At 40.1% G+C, this 25,329-nt stretch overlaps 2 protein-coding genes across 3 annotated transcripts; one reads left to right on the forward strand and one right to left on the reverse strand.

Annotated features, from left to right (window-relative positions):
* Positions 1–441: 441 nt before the first annotated feature.
* Positions 442–17,614, reverse strand: si:dkeyp-115e12.6 (centromere protein F). The gene is made up of 17 exons (XM_061048294.1): positions 17,412–17,614; positions 17,114–17,310; positions 16,472–16,575; positions 16,048–16,112; positions 15,398–15,662; positions 12,827–13,020; positions 12,372–12,497; positions 11,904–12,032; positions 10,295–10,417; positions 9,398–9,533; positions 7,482–8,854; positions 5,731–6,498; positions 5,162–5,433; positions 4,856–4,955; positions 3,040–3,649; positions 2,688–2,818; positions 442–2,433 (listed from the first exon to the last, which is right to left on the reverse strand). Exons 1-16 carry the CDS (start codon positions 17,571–17,573, stop codon positions 2,700–2,702), a joined length of 4,743 nt encoding a protein of 1,580 aa, XP_060904277.1. The 5' UTR covers positions 17,574–17,614; the 3' UTR covers positions 442–2,433; positions 2,688–2,699.
* Positions 17,615–21,300: 3,686 nt separating this feature from the next.
* Positions 21,301–24,929, forward strand: zgc:162144 (RD3 domain-containing protein). Of its 2 annotated transcripts, XM_061048300.1 has the most exons (4): positions 21,301–22,285; positions 22,658–22,820; positions 23,321–23,628; positions 24,482–24,929. In XM_061048300.1, exons 3-4 carry the CDS (start codon positions 23,321–23,323, stop codon positions 24,855–24,857), a joined length of 684 nt encoding a protein of 227 aa, XP_060904283.1. In that variant the 5' UTR covers positions 21,301–22,285; positions 22,658–22,820; the 3' UTR covers positions 24,858–24,929. The 2 variants fall into 2 exon arrangements, with proteins under 2 accessions (XP_060904283.1, XP_060904282.1); XM_061048299.1 differs by having other exon boundaries at positions 21,301–22,820.
* Positions 24,930–25,329: the final 400 nt, after the last annotated feature.

A 25,329-nucleotide genomic window follows, 5' to 3' on the forward strand; every position in this document is an offset into this window, starting at 1 on the left:
GGAACAACAGAGGACCCGGAGTTTCCTGAGCTGGACGTGGGGGGAACAATACTCTTGAAATCTGCCCCTCTCCAACCTCTGTCTTTTTGGGAAGTAAAATAGACACTTGTTTCTTCAAAGTCAAGAGTTATGATCCACATAATTCTTCTGTTCTTGGGGAGGATTTGACTTTTAATATAAAACAGACTCCAAAGTTGGAGAGCCAACTCTCCCATCTCCTCTTTAATTCTTTTGATCCATGTCTCCTCCTTTAAAGCTTTCATTCTTTATCAACTATGTGTCCATGACACAGACGCAAAGGTAGCGGACTTTGTTAATACACTCGAGGACCTCCTCATCCAACCATTCATTTAGAAATCATTTAGACTTTATAGGACAATGGCAGAAAACAAGTCAAACTTAAAGAAGATACATTTATCAGAAAGAATGACAACAGGTCAATTAAGAGCACACCTTTTATTCTAGACTCAGACACAGAAAAAATAATTACATCAAAGTGTCAAAAACAAAGCAAACAGCTCAGCCTGCTCAGAGTCCAACAATTGCTCATCACTACCAAAAAAAACTACAGATCCCAGAGTTAAAAAGGCAACTGGAAGGTAGGGGAAAGTGTGTACATGTTTGTATGCTTCAAGTGTTAGAATGTCGACATCGCAAATGACCATCAATGATTCAATGATGTCATCAAGTCAGAAAATAAACAGTCTACGCTTACGAGTCAAGGCCAGAGAAAATATCTCTAAATAAAGTGTAAACTAAAGAAGAAAGAAAAATTACTCCACACTTTCAACAAAAACAAGTCCGAAACTTTTAGCTGAAGTGATCTCAAAAGACGCTAAAAGATTTCTCAGTAAGGTTTAAAGGATTAGTTCACATTTAACATCTGTTCAAAATGATATACAAATGTCAATGCCTAAAAAAAACATTGTTGTTTAAATTCAAACTGAAAGAAAAACCTTATTAGCAGTTCTGCAATATCAATGTCAGTCTTCTCCTTTGTCATACTATTGGCTGCTTAATCTGAGAGTAAGCAGTTTGCAGACAGCTATTAGACAAGTGTTGATGACACAAGTTTCTTCTTTGGAAGAAAAAGAAAAGTGTGATCTAGCATGAGCATGAGCATGTCATCTAGCCTCTAAAACAAGTGTTTGTTAGATCATTTTTATGAAGCTTTTATAAGACTCTATGGAGTATTGTTATACAGACGGAGGTTTCTTGATTTTGTCAATCTATCCTGAATCCAAATTTCTGCAGGAGTGGATCTCTTTGCAGCCGGCATAGACGAGGGAAACCCCAACAATGGCCATTTTTACTTTGATGTACACGTATGAATGTGAGCATTGGTTTCAGACGGACTGAAAAATGTGAACACGTCCATTCACTTAGTGATCAAACCTTGAGTTCAAGCAAATAGTAAATCCAAAGAATACATCAGCTCCAAATTATCTACAAAATCTACATTCTACATACTTCGGGCTCCTGCCGTCCATGGCACAGTAACAAATAAATTATAGCTGATCAAATATAAAATGCAAACTGAATGTGCTTATAAAATAAAGCTTCAAATATTTACTTTTTGGTAAATTCATCGCAGAGCTAACCACTGAGTGCTCATTAGTGTAAGACAGAGAAGCAAAGCAGCAGAAGGAGGAGAGAGGGAGTCCAGTGTGTATCACCATACATGGAGCGGAAACCAGCGCAGGTTAGGCTGAGTCATAGACATGTGCTCTCTCTCCTTTCTCTCTCTCTCTCTCTCTGACACACACACACACACGCACATCAACAACAAGCAACATCAAGATGAGGACACACATGTTCATGTCTCACACGCGCTCACAATGCTTTCACACAACTTCTGTAAACACCTGCTGTCTATTGTAACACATTCAATCGTCCATAAATAATCCACAGCAAAAACATTCAAAGAAGAAATACATCACATTCTCACAACAGGCCTCTCTTGCAGGCTTCAGCCTTTAGGAAAATAAATCAAACTTATCTTGACAAGCACTTGTTTAGAAAATAGTCAACTAGGCACGGTTTCCCTCCATGCAGGCTAGACACACGAGTTAATTCAGAGGTACAAAAAAAACAAAATATTCCCTTTGGAAAAGTGGTTGTTATCTTCAAGAAACATAACTAAATCACTACCTCTGTGTCTAAATATTCAGGTGGTTGTGAAGTGGCAGCATTGTGATAGACATTAAGGTCTCTACACAGCAATTAGTGGACAAACTACTGACCATTAAGACATTTTAGATCCCCAAAGGAGGTGCTTGCTCTGCCAGTGCACAACACATACAGAAGTCCATGTGTGACTGCAGCTGTTTTAAAACTGCTCCTGTGTTTCAAAGTCTGAAGCGCTTCAGTTTGCTGGTGACTTGAGTGTCCCTGTTCAGCAGCTGTCATCCATCACTGAGGTTTTCTGTCAATCTGTGGACAATGAGATGAAAAAAAAAAACATTTCAGAGCCCAAGCTGATTGAAATTGTTTAGAAATATGATTGGTTAAGGGTATAAACTTCTGAAAAACATTATTTTAATGTCAAATTTAAATGTTATGAGTTTGAAACCACAAGCGTATCTAGGTTAAGTTAATCAGTTGACTGCATCTATTAATCTGAGTGCTTTTAGAATTTCTTTCTTTATGTGACATAAAACAGTGTTCATCAGTTTGTTGGAGGTTACCTGTAGCTGTATTTAATCCGTCTCTTCTGCCTGCTCCGGCTGTTTTTGAGGGGCAGGTACGACAGTCGTCCCTAATAAACCTCTTCTCACAATGTAGGGACATGATGGACCACTAGGGATGTCAGCAAAACCTGCAGGACAAAGGAGGGGGAGACAGAGGGACCTTTATCTGCCTTTCCCTGAGCATCCTATTTCAGAGTGTGAAAGCTTAAAAATATAGAGCACATACAGGGAGGAAGTGCTGAGAGAAAACATCACAAAGGGAAGGAACTTGTGTTTTCTGTACATTACAGGGTCAGAAAGTCACGACCAAGAAACAGCCCCCCCATCAACCTAAAGCTTAGGCACTTACCTTTCATGACTACTTCAGGCAATCCATAGGGTTCATACTCGGTGTCGTCAAAGGCTGCAGACAGCTGCGTCCTGTTTCGGCGGATTCTTTCAGCCAAGCGAGCTGGGTCAGCCGGTATGGGGAAGGAACCTGAAAAGAAAATTTTGTCTCTAACCTCTACCCCTTGAGATAATGTCACAGGAGAGACAGGGGGGGATTCCACTAATTCTTCTTCTTCTTCTTCCTCCTCCTCCTTCTCATCCGTCTGTGTGTATGCACATTGAAGGTCTGATGTCATTGGAGCATTGAGAGGATAGAAACTCTCCTCTGTTTGAATGCTGACACTCTTCATGTCTTTCCTAAAACATCCGTCAGAAGATTCATCGGTGGTGTTTTCTTCATTGTTTGCACCGGAATTCTCCGATTTGGCCTCAAGATTCCTCAAACAACACTCAGAAGTTTTGGTCTGATTTGGTCCTGAGACACTGTGGAAATCTTTGGTGACTTGTTGTTGACCCGTCTTCTCAGACGACATCTTGAAAACTTGAAAGTCTTTCTTCTCTTTGTGTTGTGTTTGACAGGTATTTGACTGATGTAAGACATTTACGTCCAGGTTTTCTTTTTCACTTTCCTAAGTCAAGAGAAAAACAACAAAAAACAATTCAGGCCTAGTCCTATATGTGAACAATGTAGAAAGTTAATGATCAGATATGAGATATACTTCATGTATCCCTGGGGGGATATTCAGTCATTTGAGAACAAACCCACAACCTTGAGTATTTTTGCTAACAGAGACATGCACAGAGCAATGGCAGGTAAAGGCAAATGGTAACACAAAACTGTAATTTGATAGCATATATGTGATGATCTAAAGCTTCTTATTTATTTTATCATTTTAAACTTAATTGTTCATGCATGTTAACTTGTGTATTTTCACAAATTTGCATTTCAAGTTGTGTGTTGGCCGTGGATAAGAGAGTCTGGGTTCCGTCAGCCGTGATTGAAGCTACATATATTTTCTCTAAAAGTTGCACCAACACACACAGTCAGAGGAGATTTCCCAGTAAATTATTTACAAATGTATGAACATGTAAATTAAAAAGGTAGTCAGTAGCTTTGTCCTAAAAAAAATTTATATAGACTTAAACAATGCAACGATGCTAATTCAACACTTATGGGCCTCCATACATGTGTGGCGATGACTGGCTGCAGAGACCCTGTCCTGACTGTATTTTGATGTCTAGGTTGACTCTGGGTGGGGAGTGGATGTGTTTCCCCCACCCAATGACAGCAAGCAGGTGAGTTTGGGAGTGGATACAATTCAGTGATTGGATGCCCTTCAAACTGGCAACTATAGCTGAAGCAGACATAGCAGCAAAGAAGAGAAAATATGATCATATAGTATATAGTAAAGTTTGTTCGAGAAAAAGGGTGAACCTTTGTTTGACTTGGTCTGCTTCTATTGGACAGGCAGGTGTCAAACACCAGCGGTAAGCTTTTGCCAGCTTGCTAAATTATCCGCTTTTCCATTAAGGTAGATGGCAGTGAAGGTACAATCAGTAAAGGTAAACATAAACCCTTAAGTGGTTGTGTGCTTCTGGTGTTGATGAGCCAAGACGGAGGGCCTAATTTGAATGTTGTGTTTACAAGCTGCAACAAACATTGCTGCTGACTCTACCTTTAAGCATTACTGAAAAAAACATCACATTCTTCAACCCCATGTACATGTTCTGCATTCATAAAGCAACTAAAGAAATAACTGATTTTTCGATCTTACCTTCAAATGAAACCCTTAAACAAGAGTAATGGAAAATATGTAAGTAAATGAAAGAACTACCTTGTTGATCTTGGCAGTGACCTGATCGTTCTCCTGAAGCGCTGCAGTCTTTTTAGAGGGATGGACACTCTTTGGTTCAGGCAGGTTACTGTGATGCAGTCTAGAGGTAAAATAGAAGAGAAGTTAATTTAGTGGAAACAGATAAAGAAAACAAAATCCATATTAGAACATACATTTAATTCTTTAAATACATATAAACCACTTTAATATATGGATTTAACACAACAGAAGTGGATTAGAATATAAGTTATACAAGTTATAATCACATTTCTCATCACTCTGTCTCCCCTGTTTTGAGTGTGTTACCTGGAAAACAACATGCGGCCCTGCAGTTTGTTAGAAGTGCAAGAGAGGTGTAACTCATCTCCTCTGATCACTGTCACATTACAGAGGCTCTCCTGAACATTTGCCTGGTTCTGGGACAACCCATCAGTCTGCTGCTGGTTTGACTGGTTGTCTGTGCTGGGATCATCAAAGGTGGGGGCTGGTTGGGAGGCCAGTCTCCACATAGTAAGCTCCTCTGCCTGCTGCTGGGTCTCCTCAGAGAGCGTGTGTAGCTTCATGTGCAGCTCCACCACCTGGACAGGAGTGGAAAGACAAGACAAACTTTCAAAACAAATCTCACTTGAGAAAACCGCAAAAAATAAATATGAGTAAATCCTCGGATACTATTTCTAATAGCTGGTCGTGTTTTAATGCCTTTTAATTCTGTATATGTATTCAAATAATATAAAATATGTGTATTGAATTTTGTTCCCCAGCAAAAAGTACCAGCTTCTCCTTTAAGTGTTCCATTATACATAAATTGTTTAAGTGCCTCTATAAGTTACTTTGAAACTTTGCTGTTGTGATATAAGGAGGTGGTAAATTGTCACCTGTTGCTGAAGATGGACGATCTGAAGCTCTGACTCTGCCTCCAGATCTTTTTCAACTTTCAAAGTCTTCCTGGCTTCCCATTCTGAATCTCCACCTTCATCTTCTCTCCTCTTCATATTCTGCAGCAGTGACCCCTGTTCCTTTGCGTTGATGTCAACAAACAGACTAGGAGCCTTCTGCTCCACCAAGCAGGACACGGCAGCATTTCCTGTGGTCACGCTTTGTCTGGCTGCACCTTCTTGATTGTTGCTGTCAGTTTGGAAAGCTGAGGTGGTGAAGCCCTCTAGTCTTTGTTTCAGCAGTGTATTCTCCTGTTTCAGAGCAAAAGGTTCTTCAGCCATGTCTACTGTTCCTCCATCTTGACTGTGCTCAGTTTCTCCTATCACACAGGCAGAGTGTTGGTTACTCCGAGTTTTCTCTGTGTCTGAAAGATGATAACCTGAACAGAATTCTTTATTTTTACTTGATGGTCTTTTAGCAAACTCCTTTTCCCGGTTTGACTCAAGTCTGGACGTCTCCTCTGAGCCCTCATGGTGAGTCTCTTGTAATTGTTTCCCATCCTCTTTGACAGCCAACTCATTTCTTCTGTCCTGCTCCTCTCCCTTTATTTTGGCCTTTAGTGCAATTAGCTCTTGCTTGTGGCGCTGCAGTTCCTCTCCCTGGCTGTGGAGGACACTCTCCTTCTCCTGCAGTTCAGCTAAAAGGCCAGAGATGTGCTGACTCTGCTTCTCAAAGGCCATGGTCAGCTGCTGGGTCTGACGTGTCACCTAAAAGAAGGAAATTGGAAGATTATAGGGGGAAATTATTGGAGAGAGAGGGGTAATAAACCAGTATGACCAGTTAAGCAAAAGTATGCTCAAGTTTAAGTTTTGACAGGTTACGTGCTTCCCCTAAATGAGTGAGTTCTTACTTTCACCCGTATCTGTGAAAATCTCAATCCAAGGTCCGAAAACCTTCATGGACAAATTCAAATGTAAGTGTTTGGTTAGTGACTGATGTACATTAAGTAATTCTAGTCACTTGTAAAGACTGGATAATAGAAATCTTTCACTGGTTTCCAGTTTGAATATGTTTTTTTTTTTTTTTTTTTCAATCAAGGACTTACCTATCTAGATATATTGAAAACATACTTACAAGGTTTTTTTTACACATCAGATTTTTGCTTTGAAATCTATTAAATATGTTTCTTTAGCTGTACGGTCTGGTGCCTTGTTTCTTTTCTCACTGCTCACTTGTTGTCAAGAAAACAATGAAAGGAGTGATATTGGCATTTACTCATTTACTTTAGGTATTTAATATTATTGTTTATATTTGTGTGCCTTACTTTCCTGTATTTTTGTATGAGTGCTGTCTTGTCCCCTTACGAACATTAAACTTCTGTGAACTCCCCATCGAGTGTCTAACTTCATCATCTACAGAGAAATGTTGAATAAACCTTTTTTTTCCAGTCATTTTAATTTTGGAATATTATACTTCGACATAGCTTATACCATATTTCTATCTAAACTAAGTACCATGGTCAGTAAATGATGTATGGTATAAGCACTGACTGAGGTATGCACTCACATGAATTTAATTAATCTACAGAATCTAATGTTGTAACGTACTTTTGATCAGGACGGGCAAATTGGACATGTTTCATGTGGACATAATTATGATTTTGTATATGAATGTATTTTTTTAAATCTTGTAAAAATGAATAATTTTACTAAGGCCTGATAAAACTTGGTGTATGTCCCTCATTATTTACCTGGCTCTGCAGGGCCTCCAGTTTAACCTGGTATTGGTTTGAACGCTCTGTCTCCTTTGATTTCTCCTTCTGCAGCCGCTCCACTTCTTTTTCCAAGTCTGAGGGGGCATGCTCATCCTGCTGCGTGCTTTCCCTGGTGTTCCCCAGGCCGATACAACATGTTGGGCCTTCATCTGACAGGGGTGAATTTTGAGGATTTATCACGGATGGCTCCTCCTGGATGAGCTCTGCTGTGGCCTGAGATACTAGCATGTTGTGTTGGTTTGTGGACTGGCAGAAGAGGAGGTGCTGCACGGGTGAAGGGAGGAGCTTGTTGTCACAGCCAATCATGTTGGAGTTGAGCTCATCATTATGTAATGTAAGATACGTCAGAGGGCTGTTGGCAACTGAAAGTTTCTCCTTCTCCATCAAGTCTTCATTTCTGATGCATTTCATTTCTTCTAATTCAGCTTTTAGCTCTCTCAGTTTCTGGTTCAGCTCCTTATTTACATCTTTGTCTATGTTTGTTGTTTGGTTTCTCTCCTCCTCCTCTCTCATTCTCTCTTCTTGCTCTAAAGCCAGCTGGGCTTTCACCTCTGCTAGTTGTTTCTTTAACTGGAAATTAAGCTCTATCATTTCACTCTCCCTGTCTTTTAGCTCTTCGTTTTTCTTCTCTTCTTGCTCCACTCTCTCCATTTTTTCCCTGAGCTTATTTCTTCTATTCATCTCCGTCTCCAAAGTAGCCATTGCCTTCCTCAACCTCTCGGTCTCAGCCCTCTCACTCTCCAGCTGTGCCCTCCATCCCTTGTCCTGCTCCTCCTTCTCCACTGCCTGGCTGGTATGCTTGCGGCTTAGCTGTTTGAGCCGAGTCCTAGCTTCTGCCTCAGCACGTCGTTGGTTTTCAAGGTCCTCAAGGCGTTTTTGTAGTTCTTCGCGTGCATCATTCAGCTCTGAGCGCAGAGCTGCATTCTCCTTTTTGAGGTCTACGGAAGTCTTTTCTTGCTCAGACTTTGTAAGCATCGAACTGCTGTCATTAACTTCCATAGATATATTGGTATTGTTGATGGGCAAAACAGCAGTAGTGTACTCATTTCTACTCTTGCTCTCCTCCCCAGTTCTGTTATTTCCCCCCCTTTGTAAACACTCAGAGTCTTGGGAGATGTGTTCTGAGTCAATGCCTTCTCCTGGCTCTCTGTCAGAGGGGTAGGATGCTGTAATCTCTGCCCTTCTCTTATCCATGTCTTCTTTCCTCTTCCACTCGGCTAGGTTTGCAGTGCTGTGCCCCTTGATTTGAGTTGACGGTTGAGAAGGAAAAGAGTAAGAAGAGGAGAAACTCTGTCCAACAGGACATAACTGGACAGGTTGTAGAATGGGTTCTGGGGCAGATTTATTCTCTAGAGTTGAAAAGGGGACATAAAACAGAAGATTCAAGTTGTTTTTTTAACTACAGACATGAAGAAATAATGTATACTCTTCATGAAAACGTGCATTTTGGAAGAGCTTTAATGTCCAGCAGGAGGCAGCACTGAGATAAGCAACGTCTACAATAGGAGGTTACTAAAATGGCCTGTACTGTCCATCATACATGAAAATGGAAGGAACTTGCACGTTAGGGCTCATCCATTTTAATAATTTAAATCCATCTCCTCTTCTGAAATTTGTATGAATTAAGCAAAAAGGTGTGGTAATCACAAGGAATCCCCCTGAGGACACAGGTCTAAGCCCCCCTTTGACAAGTGTTTGCTCTGCTCTTTTATTTTTCAGTAAGATAATAAATTACTACTTTTAACCTCTGACTTCCCTGTAGAAAAATAAAAGAGAACATCCCTTAACAAGAAGTCTTATTGAGAAACATATTGCATCAGCTTCACAATTCTTTGTACATGTACATTACTAACAAATCCCATGGATTTGTCCACCTTCAGCTCCCTCCTCACCTTGCAGCTCTTTGAGAAGAAGAAGGGTGTCGGCTTGCTCCTCTGCCAGTCTCCTCCCCTTCTCCTCCAGAGCTCGCTCTCTTTTCTTGCTCTGCTCCAGACTCACTGCCACACCCTCTGCCTCGTGTAGCGCTTCCTAACACAAGGGTAAAAAATACAAATGAGGAGGATGAATCCAGTCAAATTGTCAGTACTGGCATAATCAGTTCCCTGTTGAATCTTTGATATCTATATCATATCTGTATCATTTTGAGACAGATTTAGACTTTTTGTCTCGTCATTAAACCCTCCACACCAGCCAGAAATTAATTAACCAGATAAACTTCCATGATAAGACATTTGTATATACATTTACTGAAAGTTATAAACTTATGTTTAAATTTTGCACCTTGAATCTTTGTTTGTGCCGAGTGTTTTCAAGATAAGAAACTCTGTATTAACACAGTGTCACAGTAAGAATGAACCACAGACAAATTAGTTGCACACATAGGCTGTAGTATTACAAATGTTACAGACAGGTGAGCTTTTAATGAACTACGACAAATAAACAGCTACAGAGTGTAACACCTCCACTACAATGTGAAAGTAGGAGGTAAGGGAGGCACTCAGTCATCTAAGTAGCTCTGTAAAATGGCCTCTAATGGTTCATCTTTATTAAAACATAATGCAGCTGGATGACTGAAAAGGCCAAAATTAACTCATTATTTATTTACACAGTGTATTATCAATATCTTGGACTGGCATATGGCACATTAAGATGCTGTTAAAAATGTATGGAGGTCTTTTTATACTTGCAGCTCATCCAATGAATAATTAACACATTCAGACTCAGGACCATCACTATCATGTGTTTCTCTACCTGTTTGTGTGTGTGTGTGCGTGTGCGTGCGTGTGTACCATCAATTTGGCTTGTGTCTGAGCCTCTCTCTTTTGGCTCTCCTGCAGCTGTCCCTCTGTCCACTTCAGTTTTCCTTTCAAAGCGTCCAGGTCTTTGTCCAACGCTTGCTTCTGTAGAGACAGCTGATGAAAGACACAATGACTCAGCAGTTGCTGGAAAACAGTGGAATTCTATCAAAGAGCATCGGGGGGAATCTGTATTAGCAAAAATGGAAGGAAAGAGGTAAAAAAAAAAACACAGACAGAATAAATAAAGTACGGTAGTTAAATGCGGTTGTTGTAGATTCAAGAATCAAGACCAGTAAAGGGCATGGGACACAGGAGAGCACACAGGGATCAGTAGGGAGTGTAAGCTGTGTCTGATGGATTTTATGCTTTTTGAGGGACAGTAATGAAGACTCCAGGTAATCAGCTTCCCACCAGTGCTCTGCACATGAAGATCATTACCCTTAAGCTTCCTTTAAATCATAATGGAAGAAGCAACATACAAGTTGATACCACTGAGGGATGAAGCGGGGACTATGCACATTTCTTACTTACAATATATCCTGCAAATAAAGGAGAAACATATTATTTTTGAGTTTTCTGTGACGGCAGAGCTCCTGAAGAGTTCTGTTTTTCTCCATTTTTTGTGAGAATTTATGCAAATGCTCCTTTCTGCTGTGAGCAGCTGAATGTCTCCTATTTAGCATGCGGTTTGATTCAAGATGAACTGTGCCTCTTTTGTGTGTTCATTCATCAGCATTATCAGATAAAACAGGATTACATCTGTGTGCTTTGGAAAATGGCTCGCTGTAAAATTTGAAGGAAGACTGTGGTTGTGGTGTGGTGTAAATGAATGTTCATTGTTTAGATTTTTAAAATCCATGTTTAAAAGCAAAGGAACTACTGCATCATTCCTTCATATAATGGAGATTCAAAAAGAAAAAAACATGACAACACAATGTCTGAGAGCACAAACACACTCCTCTTTCGTTAAGTTCATGCAACATCTCCCATAAAGTATTCCATCTATTTCCACCCTCATCCCGTAGTCATGCCTTCACGCCTCTCTTGGTAAGACCTTTTCTCATATACAAGTTACGAGTTTGTTTTACACTTGCATAACCAAAGCATTCTGCACTGTCAGACGCAGTCACACGGGCATTACCTTCGCTGCTCAACCTTTCCACTGGGGAGAAACCAAGAGGGGGAGGAAGTGGAGAAGAGAGATGGCGTGAGGGGGGGGGGGGGCATAAACACACAGAGCAAAAGAGTGAAACTGAGAGTCAGAGAAAAAACAACAAAGGCAAGCAGCAAGAGTGAGGAAAAAAGTAGATCATTTTATTAATCTTTGGTACAAATAATAAGTTCCAGGAGGAAGAGAAACAGGGAAAGCAGGAAAGAGAAACAGGAAATAGCTGGATAAACAGAGCAGGTATATGAACCAGAACAATAGGAACAGAATATCACATTGCTCCTCAGATCCCTGTGCTAATAGAGATCTAACGTAAGACCTTTTTCTCACTATTATATTACTTTCTTAGCAAATGTAATCAAGTGAACATACACATGAGAAAGCTTGTTTGTATTGTTTAAGTAACACGTGACATCATGTGTGTCTATTTACCTTGTCAGCCTGGGCCTGCAGAGTATTGTGGAGTGTCCTGGCCTGCTGGAGCTCCTGGCTGAGCTTATTCACCTCCTGCTGGTGCTGCTTCTCTGAACACAGCCTCTCCTTCTGTAGCTCCGTCAAATCCTAAGAAACACACACAGACCAAATTAAACAAAGTCAATACCTTGAACTTAAAAGTTGTAGAAAAAAATGTTTGTAGGTAGTGATGCTGATTTTGTCATTTTTAACCATTTAAGATTATTAGTTGTTGTCAGTTATCAATTACACAGTGAATAATCATTTAATCAATCATTGTTATTAATTAACATCCCTATTTCTAAGAATGAAATTAAACACACAAAAAAACTAAAACAAAGTCTGACCAATGAAATTTCCTCTTTTTCCCTCCAAGAGTTTTCTTTTATTTCAGTCACTATCTTATGTATGCACATCATTCATCCACCCATCTATCTGCTTTCTTACCCTCTGATGTTGTTTCTCCAGCTCCTTAGAGCGTTGTTGCTGTTGTAGTCGGCTGCTCTCTGCATTTTGTCTTTGACACTTCAACTCCTCTTGTAGCTGCTTCAGCCTTTGCTCAGCATTCGACGCCTGTCAAACCAAAACACACACAAAAAATGTTTTGACTTGACAAAAGAACATTTTCATTTTCATTATCTTTACTTTCTTAAACTCACATGTGGAACTTGGTAAGCACTGAAAGATTTATTCAGCTATTTATTCAGAGTCAGCTGTGACACACAGTCTATGCAGCTTTAAAATATTTATTTTCTGTACATTTGTATTTAAACATATATGATAGAGTAGAAAGGGACATTATATTTTGTGACATCGCTTTTTTCCAATAAACGTTGAGGAACATTTTTTTTTAGGACATGGTTATAATTGTTGTATGAGTAGTAGCAAAGTGTCTTATTTACACGTTCACTCTCCTGGGCAATGCGTGTGTGAGCCATGCTGAGCTCATCGCAGGCTTTCTGAATGCTCAGCTCCTTGGCACTGAGCTCCTTCTTGCTCTGCATCATTTCATTCTGAATTGACTTCAAAGTGCCGGCCTTCACAGACAGCTCCTGCTCCAGAGCGGACACGTGACTCCGCATTTCTGACAAAGATACTGTTGGACCAGAAACAAAGACAAACACTAGTTAATTAAATTATGTAAGTATAAGAAAAAATCACAGAAAAACATATTTCATCCATACACAGTTAAGATCATTTTATAAATCAATCATTAAAAAACATTTTTGATGTCGTGGTGACAACAGAAAATCAAGAGGGACACGATTCTTATGAAGAATAGTCTATGTATAAAAACACAAACTGGGAAATTTTCATATTTTTTTACTTCTAAAAGCACTACATCGATGGGTTGAAAATATTACTTTCTAAATCACATTTTTTTACAGTTTGCATTACTTTCCACTACTTTTTTTTAGAATGAAAGGTACCGGTAGTCATAAATATTTATTTATTGTTAAGGATAAAATCTTTGATCAATTTCAGCTATATAAATATTTTGACCTCTTTGTATCAAGGAATTAAATTCTTCACAGGTACAATGTTGTTGAGTGTTGAAGAGTGACTGGGGGGAGGAAATACAAATCATTTTTCTTCAGAATGAATAGAAAATTATCACCAGGACTATTGTTATTCCTTACAACTGATCACCAACAATCAACAACTCAGAGTTCAGGTCAATCCATACAGACTCATGTATTGACGACTGCAGCAGCTGCCAGAGGATCGCAGGCTGCTGATGAGCCAGGGATGAAATCAATTTCCTGTCTCTCCAATATGTTGTCCTGTATCATTTACCAGATCCTTTAATTTTACAACACTGTTCAACTTAATAAGTACAGAGCTGCAACACAATTGTACCCAATTTGTTTCACTGCCATGTTTAAAAAAATGTGTTGATGCATGAGCCTACAGCTTTGATCTATGTTTTTTTTCATTCACCATTTAGCCCTTTCAGAAGCAAATCAGAATAAAATCCTGCAATATTGGTACCCATGACTTAAATGTGTACAGAGAGAGAGAGCGAGTGCAGGGATAATAAAAAGCAGACAATGTAAACACTGCACCACCACTCTTATACTGCTGTGACCCTGCAGCTAAAAGAAGCATTTGTTGATTCACATTGAACTTTCCGCTTCTCTTCTGAACAAACACACAGTGGAGGGAAAGAGGAATGTTCTATCACAATTACTAAGTGTACTAAGAGCCACTTTATATCATGGAGTTGGCCTGGGAGCAAGCAGAGGAGTCTCTAACTGAGCCAGTGATTTCTAAACAGAGTCTTATGTAACAACTGTTTTTGAGGTTATACAGAGGACACAATAATCAGGATGGTCACATTCTTAAATGCTGGTTATGCTTAGGTTGACACTTCAAAATTAACCCTATGACACCCATATTCTTTGGCATTGTTGCTCAGCTTAAGGTCACAATAACAACAATACATTAAACTAAACATATCTGATTACCTGCCAGTGTATCAAATTTATTGAATAAGAAAATGTTGGTTCAGAGGTGAAGGATAGCTATCTTTTGGTCAAAAAATCCTATTTGAAAGCCCACAATGAACAATTAATTTATTCTATTAACACGTTTTAACAGTGTCAACAACACATAATACAGACTTATTCTAAAACACTGGGAAAGCACTGGGAAACATGCAACTTTGTTCTAATAGAATCCTAAACCTACCTACTGTGCTCATGTTCTGACCGTGTACGTACTGTACTTCATCAAGCCTTTTGTCCCCAATAATGTTATTTGTAGAAATGTAATGAAGATTAGCTCAGAACAAGTGACCAGCATTATTAAGAAGTAACTGAGCATATAAAAAAAAGAAGAAGCTATTTGTGTCACATTTTTAAAGATTTGTCTTCAGTGGCAGAGGTAAAGCCTTTGGGCTGAGACCTACCAACAGGGTCTAAGAATTAAGTTATAACAAACAATATTTCAATGGGAATTATTGAAATTTCAGAATTATAAAATACAATAACACCAGCTTTGTTATTTCAGGCCTCCTAAAATCACACTTTGGCTAATGAGCAAATAATGCTAATTCTGACTAGAGTAAGCTGCCCATCTCTCAGTCGAAACAGCTGTGGCAAGATTTTATTGCTGTGACCCCAGAGCTATGAATCATCCTTTCTGTTGACATAGTCAACGATGCTGACTTGTGTAAACAGCATCTGGAAAAAGCAGTGTTTTCCCTAATCCTGACCCCCCTATCAACGCTGGGACAAACATTCAAAATTAAAGGCTGTAGTATGATATTTATGTCTCACAATGGAGGACAATTATAGTTAAATGGACAACACTACTGAGAACTTATTTGTTTGGTTCAGCTTTGCATGACTATGCTGTGCCCAGGTCTGACTTTGTTCAGTTTTCCAGACAGCAACTTGATTAATCTTGATAAAAAGGCGACATCAAGACGTGCCATATAACCACGGCTACCATTTGACATCCATACTCACTGTCTGTCTCTGCTCTGTGATCCCTCTCCTTCCCACAAGCCCTCTGCTCCGACTGGCCCTGACTAACAACATCAGCATAGGGTGTCTGGGGAGAGGATGGGGATCGTCTCCTGGCTACTGGCCCTGAGTCATCCCGTTCCCACGGAAACACAGCCATGGGAGTTGAGAAGGCATCTGACTGGTCGGCCGAGTGGCGGTGGGGTGTGTTCTTGTGTTGCTGTCGTGATAATGGAACTGTGGCCGCTTCTGAGAACTGGAGTCTTTGCTAAAGGGAGGAGATGTTGATTAGATATAGAGACAAAGGAGGGTGGAGGCCTGTCAGACTACAACATTTATAAACAACAGGGCTTCGGTGTTAAAGCTCTCTCACTTGGACTACAACAGTTTGTAAACATTTAGAAAGCATGGAAGTCAAAGATTAGGTTTATAGTAGGAAGTAAATATTTCAAGTGTATTCAAAATGAGCCACATGGTTTCAATGGGTAAAGTGTTGCTTTATTACAGTGATCACTGGAGATGCAGTTTGCTTTAAGTTGAACTCAAATACACAGTTCAGTTAAAAAATGGAGAACTTCAGCTCAAAGCTAATACCCGCACTGGTCTTGAATTAGCCTCTACACAACTCAGCATAAAATGATTCTTGTACTTACTCGGATGTTAGGCGCCCAGCTCTGTCCGTCATCTCGAAGCCCTGACTTCTCCTCCTTTCTGCTACCTACAGGGTAACAACACAACATGTTGTCTGGACTTAAGACATGGAACCAATGCTGATCAGAATCAAAAGCATCTAAGAAGCCAAATGGTTTACTGATCAGAGAGGAAAGAGAACAACAGTCTCCAGAGAGCAAAGGGACAAAAGGGTAAGGAACTGAGGGAGTTTATTTATAACCTCTTTCAGTGTTTCCCCTAGGTTTAAAGCTTTGGGGTGGGGGCCGACACGGGGGTGCAGCCCCCCTAATATAGTGGTAGGGGAAACACTGCTCTTAACTCAAATGAAGCCTTGCACAATAAAGTACTCGATGAAAAGATACAAGATTATAAATAAAGGAAAGTCCTAAAGTTAGAGGACTGTACCATTTGGTTCCCAGGGCGAGGTTGTGTTCCAGCAGGGTGTAGAGAACAGAGTGGTATCTGCTGACCTGCTGCTGTTCTGCAGCTTCTCCAGCTCTGCCTCCAGCCTGCCAAACAGGTAACAGAGACAGTTGAAGGAGGCACAGAGGAAAGAGTATATTGTGGGTACGAAATCCTGCAAAGCTCAGGCAGAAAACGATGATCCAAAGAAACAGAACAGAGATATAACTTCTACATTTTATTCTGACATAGCTGATTCTGTTAAATAAAGTAGCACCTTATTAGGGCTGTCACACTCGCAGAAGTCTCCTGAAAAACTCAGGATATTTCCCGGAGGACTTGAGATTGTGAACGCAAAAAGCCACATTTTTCTCTCGGACTTCACCCTGAGTGTCTCCTACCAGACCCCTAGTGTTTTTTCCGGTGCAAGTTAATTAAACGGCTGCATCGCGTTTTCTGTTCGCAAGTATGTTGTTCTCCGCCCTTTTGTTGGCTTCGTCCGCTACTTCGTGTTGTTTTTTTTTACGTCACGTCTTACCTCAGGAGACCCCCCACCCCCCCTCCCGTCTGATAGGAATAGTCTCCAATTTTCCAAATTAGCTCTGTAATTTCCAGACAAGAAACATTCAAAATGAAACAACAAACCTTTTGACTTCCTGGGTGAGTTTGTTGTTGAGGGTTCGAGAAGCATCTATCTGGCCCTCAAAAGAGCATATTTGGGCCTGCTTGGTCTGAAGCTCCTGGGTCAGGCGCTCCTTAATGATCACTTCTGCTTTGGCCTCATCTCGAACACTCTGGAGCTCTCTGTGCACAGACTGGAGCTCCCCACGCACCTCCTCATACTGGGCAGCGGAGTGGAGGCAAAGAGGAGAAAAAAAGACACATCATAAACGGCTGACTATTTATGTCATTTATAGGTGTTATAGCCTTAAAATGCTCATACCTTCACAGTCTGTTTTTCGAGACTAGTGTTAATATTGTCCAGCTGCAGCTGTTTCTGCTTGTAATCTCTCGATAGTCGCTCCTGATGGACCTGCAGCTCCTTCACCTTTTGCAGAACTCGCCCTGACAGCCCCACCGTCCAGTCCTCCTCAGCCCAGCTCATTTCTGTCAGTCTGGGCCTAGCAAGAACATAACAAAAACATGAGCACAAAATCAAAAACAACTTAATTTTTTCATCTGCTATACTGTTTTTTCCCCCTGCATTTCTAGAAAAGCTTGAGGAAACATTTTCTTTTCATTCTAAAAGGCAACTTTTGAGAAAATGGCTGATTGTTTTTGGCATCAGTGAATAAATGTGCAAGCTGACTTGTCCTATTCCTGCTCCAATAGATCCAATGTCACACAATTCTTGGAGTCATGGGAATCAGGAGCTGCATGCTGAGTGAAGGATACAGCAACAAACATATTCTGAAAACAAAAATGTATTACAGTCCTGTTACATAAGGTAGAGGTAGTTCTACATCAACTTGTGTTATGACAGAGGACCCAAGCAAAAAAACACTTGTATCTAAACATGTTTCAATCATCTGCGCCACCAACTGTGTGTCCTGTGCTTGTATATGTTGTGTTGCTAAGGTTTTGATTCCTCCGGGGGATGCTGGATGTCACCGCTGGGCAGCTGTGACTCAATGTTTTCCTACACAGAAGGCCTACTTTGAGCAATTAAAAAAAATGATTCCCTTCTCTCTGTAAACTTCTGCAACTAGAGTGACCATATAACATTTGCAAAGCATCTGTGCAGTAAGTGTTTTAAAGTAAATCTATAAACACTGTATTTGTTGAAATCCTGCATACATGCATTACCGCCAACAAACACATCCACACACACGCGCGAAAAAACAGAAATAAAAGTGAGAGTGTCGGAATGAAGAAAAACATGATCGAAAGGTAATCTGCGGAGGTTAACTCAGTTTTGACATGCACTTTAGCCTTCAGGCTTTTAAAACTAGTCGAGTCAGAGAGTTTCTGTTGCAGCTCACAGGTTGAGTCACTGTTTGCCTCTTCCTGAAAACAAGAATAGCACACATACTTCACTGAGATAACATGTGTAAGCGTAATATGCAACTCAAATAAATCCTAGAGTGGCTCACTATGAAGGAGGTACAGTATTACTTCTGTAGTGACTTCTTCCAAGTGAGTGTTTGTAGAACACAATGCTGGTTAAATTAGGACAAAGCCTCTTTATATATGAGTGGGGAAATGTATTTAATATCTGAACACACGCAGTAGAACATAGCAAAATGAATAAGTAAATTATACATAAATACTTTTTTTTTCTTCTTACCACTGTAACTTTTGCTGCTTTGCTAAAGTGCTCATGATGGATAGGCCGGATCTTTGTAACATAACAATGAGTAAGGTCTTTTACCTGCTTTTTGTAAAGTGTCTCGAGATAACACTTGTTATGAGTTGACGCTATACAAATAAAAATTGATTGATTGATTGATTGATTGATTGATTGATTGAAACGTTTGTTACTAAGAAGCAGACAAAGAAGAGGGTCCCATGAAACTTTCAACCACAATAATCATATCATAAAGACAACAGCTGCATGCCATTGTTAAGGATTCCTGCATCAATGAATTAAATAATAAAACAGCATGTCCATTCTAGTTCTATCTATCTAACCCTGGTTACTTCATAAATACAGAAAATAATCTTGTTTTTGTATTATATCTTTGCTTTAATACAGTGTATAACTTCTGTACAGTTTATTTTAAATCACTTAGCTGTTACTACAACTTATTTATTTTTACTTTTACTTTTTTTCTACTCTTTTTTTCTTACAATGCTAGTCTATTTTATATATAATTTTAACTTGTTTTTGTAGAAGCTGACTCAGGGAGAAACGCACAATAATTCCAATGTACCTGTACTGTCCTGTACCTGTGCAAAATGGCAATAAACATCTATTGTATTCAAATATGACAACAATAAGAAACTAGCTTTTGCCTCATTTTAGTCTTGAAGTTTTGGTGTATAATTGCCACACACGTGAAAAATAATTCATTAACTTCTCTCATCTTGTAAAAAAACCAACTTAAAACAGAAACCTTGTAATCAAAGTCCATGAAGTAAAACAGGTTAGTTTAGTGGGAGGCAGACATCCAGGAGTTGGACACCCGGCCTGCGCTATACCAGTGGTCACGAGGTTCTTTGACAACTTCCAAAGAACAAAACAAAATGTCATAAATGTCCGGAGTGAACCCTCAAAGTGAGCTAGTCCGGACCAATGAGACTAACTTTTCTTTCGCTTTGTTTTTGCCTGCATCCGCGGCCAGTGACTGTCAACTCTACCATAGCACTGATGCTACAAGCTAACTCCACAATAAAGATACTCACCACCATTCACTGTCACAGTTTCACAAGGTGCCAGGCGGGGGAGGCTCTCACACAGCTGCGGCGCTGATACCAGTGTTTAACAGTACAGTCTCCGGTTCTTTTACCGGGTTAATAGTCGTTTTTGAACAGAACATGTCACTTGACAGGTCTTTACCGAAACAATACGCCGCGCGTCTCGTGCAGCTGACAAGCCAACAAAACCACAGTCGGTGTGGCACGAGGCGGAGCAGCGGCGAGTGACGTAGCAGGGGAATGTTTTGGGAAAAAAATCCACGAGGCGAGGTGAACCTGTGATGACCTCTAGCGACGAAATACATCATCACAAACACAGCATTGTGTGTCAGTGAAAATACTGACCTGCTACACATGTATAACATGTCATGCCTACCGTGTAGTCACATGTGCATGTTACGAATTTATTTAACACGTGTCTGGAAAGTTTAATAGAATGATTTTTGACACAGAACAAGTTTGTATAACAGACAGCTCAATCGGTGGTCCAAAATGCTCCCTAAGAGACAGTCCAAGGTGAGTGACAATTAGTTAAATGTACGTTTTAAAAACATTTTAGGCCCAACTTTCTAGAGGTTATTTACTATTGTTCGTTTGTAGAATATCCTTAAATTATTATCTGCAAACTAGTATAGCATGCTCACTGCACCTTAATCTGTATATTATAATCTGAAGAATATACTTATATTTATAGCATTTATTTATATTTATAGCATCCCATTAATCCATCCATATATACCCAATAATTCACTTTTTTTTAGTCTACATCTGTAAATTCTGTAATTACTTGTACATAGCACAGATTCTTGCACTTTCTGCTTATTTGCACTTCTGGTGAGATGCCAAACCTCATTTCGTTACTCTATACTTGTATATGTGTAATGACAATAAAGTTGAATCTCATCTCATCTCATCTCATCTCAAATGTATGTTGTAAAAGATATTAAATTGCTTATTACAAAACCTTATTACAGGAATTTAATCCTTTAAATGCCAGAATCATGTAATCAAACTGGCATTTAAAGGGTTAAATTCCTGATAATTATTCAATATTTGATAGTTTTGAGCAGGGCTGGAGTTGTTTAAAAGATTTATGCGAAGAAAAGTAGAAAAAAATATTAATCTGTTCTATTTTTATTGCAGTTTTTGGAAATGGACATTTTTTTTCCTCCAATGTCCAAACAGGGGACTACATTTTAAATCTGATGCTACACAAAATCTAACAATGCATCAAAGTCAATATTTTGGCTAATCTTTGACATATCTAAGACTGATTTTTAAAAAATCCCCCAGCCACCAAATATTTGTTACATGGAAAATAACTAATTTTTGTGGGTTTTTTTTCATAAATAACAATAATGAGATCAAGTAATCAAACTGGCATTTAAATGGTTAAATTCCTAAAAATGATTGAATCTTTGGTGGTTTTGAGCAGGGCTGAAGTTGTTTAAGAGATGTATGCAATCTGTTCTATTTTTATAGCAGTTTTTTGGAAGTGGACATTTTTGTCCTTAGTGACTTAAGACGGTAGTAAATTAAACTGATGCCTTGTTTTTTATTCCAATGATTGTTTTTACTGTTACAAATTCTTATGAAGACCTCTTTACTCCTGACTTGGGCCAAATCTGTTTATCTGTATTTATATCCTCCTTGACCCCTCTAAAGCATTCGACACAATATCCAACACCTTTATCCTGAACCGCTTATCTGATTACTTTGGCCTCAGTGATGCAGCTCTGTTCTGGTTCTAGTCGTGATATTGCCTCGGAAAGAAACCTTTTGTCTGTGTCATAAACTTCAGTTCAAGCCCCACTCCAGTCAACCAATTTGTAGGTCTACCTCAAGGCTATGCTTGGACCTCTCCTCTTAACTATTTACATGCTCCTGCTTTGACCTAAGCTTGCAATGATATGCAGATCTATCTCAACGGCAAACCATCCACTCCCGCTCCCCCCACAATGTCCTATCAACTTCCTGCACAAGATAAAAATCTTGATGTCATATTACTCAAGCTCAATAGCAATAAAAACTAACTTCATGGAAGTGGTCGGTTTCTCAGATTCAATATTTACAGTAACAAAAAACCTATTCCTGTTTAGTTACAGTTGTATCAGCATCCACTGTAGCCACCTGTAATTAGATTATAACAGTCATAACAACGTTCCAGGTAGGCTCTGGATTTGAATATAATCTGGGATTTGTTGCCTCAGTGCTGAGTGTTGTGGAAACCCAGAAACTTCCCTGCAGTTACCTTATATATAATACCATGTGCTATCGAGTTGGACAGACACAGATGGTATAATTGTGGGCAAGAAGGATTATATGTGCAGTTATGCAATCTGAGTCAAATATTTGCCAACACAGTCTGGTAATTGCTGATGTGCCTGTAGGATTATTGTCTGTGAAACGGGGGGAGTGCACTGTTATTTTCATGGACAGTGCCTGGTGTTAAAACAGCAAGTATGCTATTTTAAGGTTCTCAACTACACAGGACGCGAGGAAAAGACACTGTGGGAGTGGCTTCATAAAATACAGTGTCCAGTCTGATTGTGCCTATGAGCTGAGACCAGTTTTATTCATTTGATTGAAGCATTAAAATTCGATAAAACAGGGACACCTGTTCATAAAAGTAAGGTAATTAGCCATTCACACCATATCATTATGCAAACACCCCACCTGAATTCTGTTTCACACATTCATCACACACTCCTGCCCTACACACTCATGTGAGGTAAGCTCTTCTCGTCACTTGCTCTTTATTAATACAGGATTATATTTATACTCAATCCCAAACTCACACACACACATACACACTCCTTCTCCTCACAGTAGTGCAGTGCCTGTCTGCCAGGGACCTTGACAGGTAGCAAGGCAGTCAGGTATCTAGAGTTGGAGGAGTTTCATCTTTCATGGAGGTCTGCTCTTCACCTGGCTGTTAACAGAGGCTTCACCAGTCAACAGTTGGGTTTCTGTCAGGAAAGGAAATTTCTTGAAGGTAAGAAATCCATCAAATTTATATGATAGCATTTAGAACAATAAAGTAACAATGGATATCAGTCTTATTGAGATAAATTGGTTTGTATTCATATATCATAGCAGTTTTATGGGGTAAATTGGTGTTCTAAAAACCTATTATAATTCATAGTTTACTTGAAAAGACATCACCCTGTTCTGATTTGTTTGGCATGAAGGTTTTAAAGACTTTCAAAGGTTTCTCTCAGAGTATGAAAGCTCAAATTCTCAAAGAAACGAGTTAATACTGATTAAATTCCTACATTTGATAGTATATAGATTCAAAGTAAGAAACTTTCTTCCTCAGACAGACTGCTAAAGAGAGTCTTGAACAAGTCTAAAGGTCTTTCTGATCGAATACATTTTGAAAACAATACCTGACAAGTTCAATGAATGCACCAGCCGCTCCTAAAGGATATTGTTTTTCTTTTTGTTCATCAAATGATGATATTACTCCTCAACCAGTATGTCTGCCTTTCCCAGATGTTCCCTTGGTCTGCTGTTTTCTCTCTTGAGCCTAAAGTCCCGGGCCAGCGTAGCAGTGAAGAATTAGTCACAAACACTTTAATGTTGGAGTTGGGGGCCATGGTGAAGCGCACTGAACGCATACGTCTGGAGAGGGCCACAGAAGGTCGCCGTCGCCGTCGCAGCTCCTCCTCCACGGCCGACTACAGCTGGCTAGTCAACACCCCCAACCCACAGCCCTACCAGCTGACACCCAGCGACCTGCTGGAACTGCAGGACCTCTGTGCCAAGATCCCTCCGGCACAGTGTGGCCCTGTGATCGTCAGGTGAGAGAGACTGAGACACGATACAGAAACGAAGTTGTTGAAAGAGAGAGGTGTCACTGAAATGGTAGTTGTGACAGACAAAGACTACAAAACCCAAGCAGAAACATATAACAAAAGAAATGAAAAACAGAAGAGAGGGTTTCAACTCAACTCTTTAAAACGTTTACCTGTGCCTGGCAAGTGAGTTGATACCCTTGGATCCTTATTCTTTCTCTAGGAGACTACATTCATGACATCTCAAAAAGTAAATGTTCATGTTCAACAACTGAACTTATTCTTATAACACAGGTCTAATGAAAAAAAAAAGGCTGGCTCAGTTTGAGGCAGGTGTAAGGACTCACTGAGGATTGAGTTGGAGAGATGCGTGCAAAAGAAAGGACATAATATATTGGACAGTGGTAGTCATCCTCTTCATGACATCATGGCAGGTCAGAGAAGTAGCTGCAGTGGACGGCTAATTTCACTGCGCTGCAGGACTGAGAGGTTCAGAGAAATCCTCCTTTTAACACACAGGCCAATGGTAGCAGCTCATGACCGAAGCTGTTGGTGGAACGTCATTTGTTTTAGTTGATTTTGTTTCTAAAAGACAAGGATCATCATTGAAGCAGAGCCATGGTACTCTTCTATTGGTTTCTCCACCCTCTTGTGCAATCTGAGTCTGTACTCTACAAGGGCAAAGCTAGGACCATGTAAAATGTGTGCACTTCCCACTTGATGTTTGGGTCTTTTTTGGCATCTGAGGTTGTTTCTGTTTTATTTTGGTTCGGCAGTGAGAGCAGAGCTATTACTCTGTCAATATGTGTATTGCTTTGGATCACTTTGTCCCTAATAATTGGTTATCTCCCAACTGCAGGTTCAGGAGGTCGGTGTCGCAGATGGAGCCTGAGGTCCACGAGGTTCCCCGACTGTTTCGCTCAGTGTTGCGCGAGTGTGTGGATGAGGTGAACGGAAACGACGAAGAGCAGACAGAAGACACTATCTTTGAAAAGCAGCAGCGCAGCAAGAGCCTTTCTTTCATTACTTTCCGCACCAAGTTCCGCACGGGGCAATTCTTCAAGGGCAGCGGCATGAGAGGCTCCAGGGGGAATCTGCAGCAGGAGGTGGACTGGTCAGACGAGGAGGAGGAGGATGAAGAAGGGGAAGAGGAGGCCATTAAGGCCAGGGCAAGAAAGGGAAGAAGCAAGAGCATGCCAGAGATTAGCCCTATGGAGCAGAGTGCCCAGGGCTGAGAGAAGGGAGGCAGAAAGTCAGTGGAGACAATGCAGAGAGGATGGTGTGAGGGAGAGGTGGAGCACCTGTACAGGGGGGGGGGGGGAGTGGCATTCAGTAAAATATGAGAGAATAAAACGTTTCTTTTAATGACAAATAAAAAAGCCTAAAGAGTTGGTTTCGAAGTGATCCTTTGGCTCTCTACGAACCCATTTTCTTCAGTCAGTCATGCAAGAGTTTTGGTTTTGATTTTAGCTACATTCAAACCCATCTGATGTGCTATGTTGTTGTGAGAAAATTCATTAGGAGACATGCTCTATGGTCATCAATGTCCCATGGCTGGACCAAAGTGACCGACCCACCAACCCATCAAAACCATCCTACATGCAGACTTTCTACCAGGGTTAGAAACTCTTAAAAATACTTTTGTGTTCAACAGATCCTGATGTTCACAGGATCACCCTTTAAAAACGTGTAGTGCAACAGAAAATA

Source organism: Labrus mixtus, chromosome 10 (assembly GCF_963584025.1).
Source record: "Labrus mixtus chromosome 10, fLabMix1.1, whole genome shotgun sequence".
Taxonomy (NCBI): Eukaryota; Metazoa; Chordata; class Actinopteri; order Labriformes; family Labridae; genus Labrus; species Labrus mixtus.

Excerpts from the sequence above, each read along its gene's own strand:
- si:dkeyp-115e12.6 (XM_061048294.1), bottom strand. The coding sequence starts at position 17,573 with ATGAGCTGGGCTGAGGAGGACTGGACGGTGGGGCTGTCAGGGCGAGTT. Across the intron at positions 15,663-16,047 it reads GCTGGGCGCCTAACATCCGA|CAAAGACTCCAGTTCTCAGA; the intron begins GTAAGTACAAGA and ends TCCTCCCTTTAG. Across the intron at positions 2,819-3,039 it reads GCCTGAAGTAGTCATGAAAG|GTTTTGCTGACATCCCTAGT; the intron begins GTAAGTGCCTAA and ends TTTGTCCTGCAG.
- zgc:162144 (XM_061048299.1), top strand. The coding sequence starts at position 23,321 with ATGTTCCCTTGGTCTGCTGTTTTCTCTCTTGAGCCTAAAGTCCCGGGC. Across the intron at positions 23,629-24,481 it reads TGTGGCCCTGTGATCGTCAG|GTTCAGGAGGTCGGTGTCGC; the intron begins GTGAGAGAGACT and ends TCCCAACTGCAG.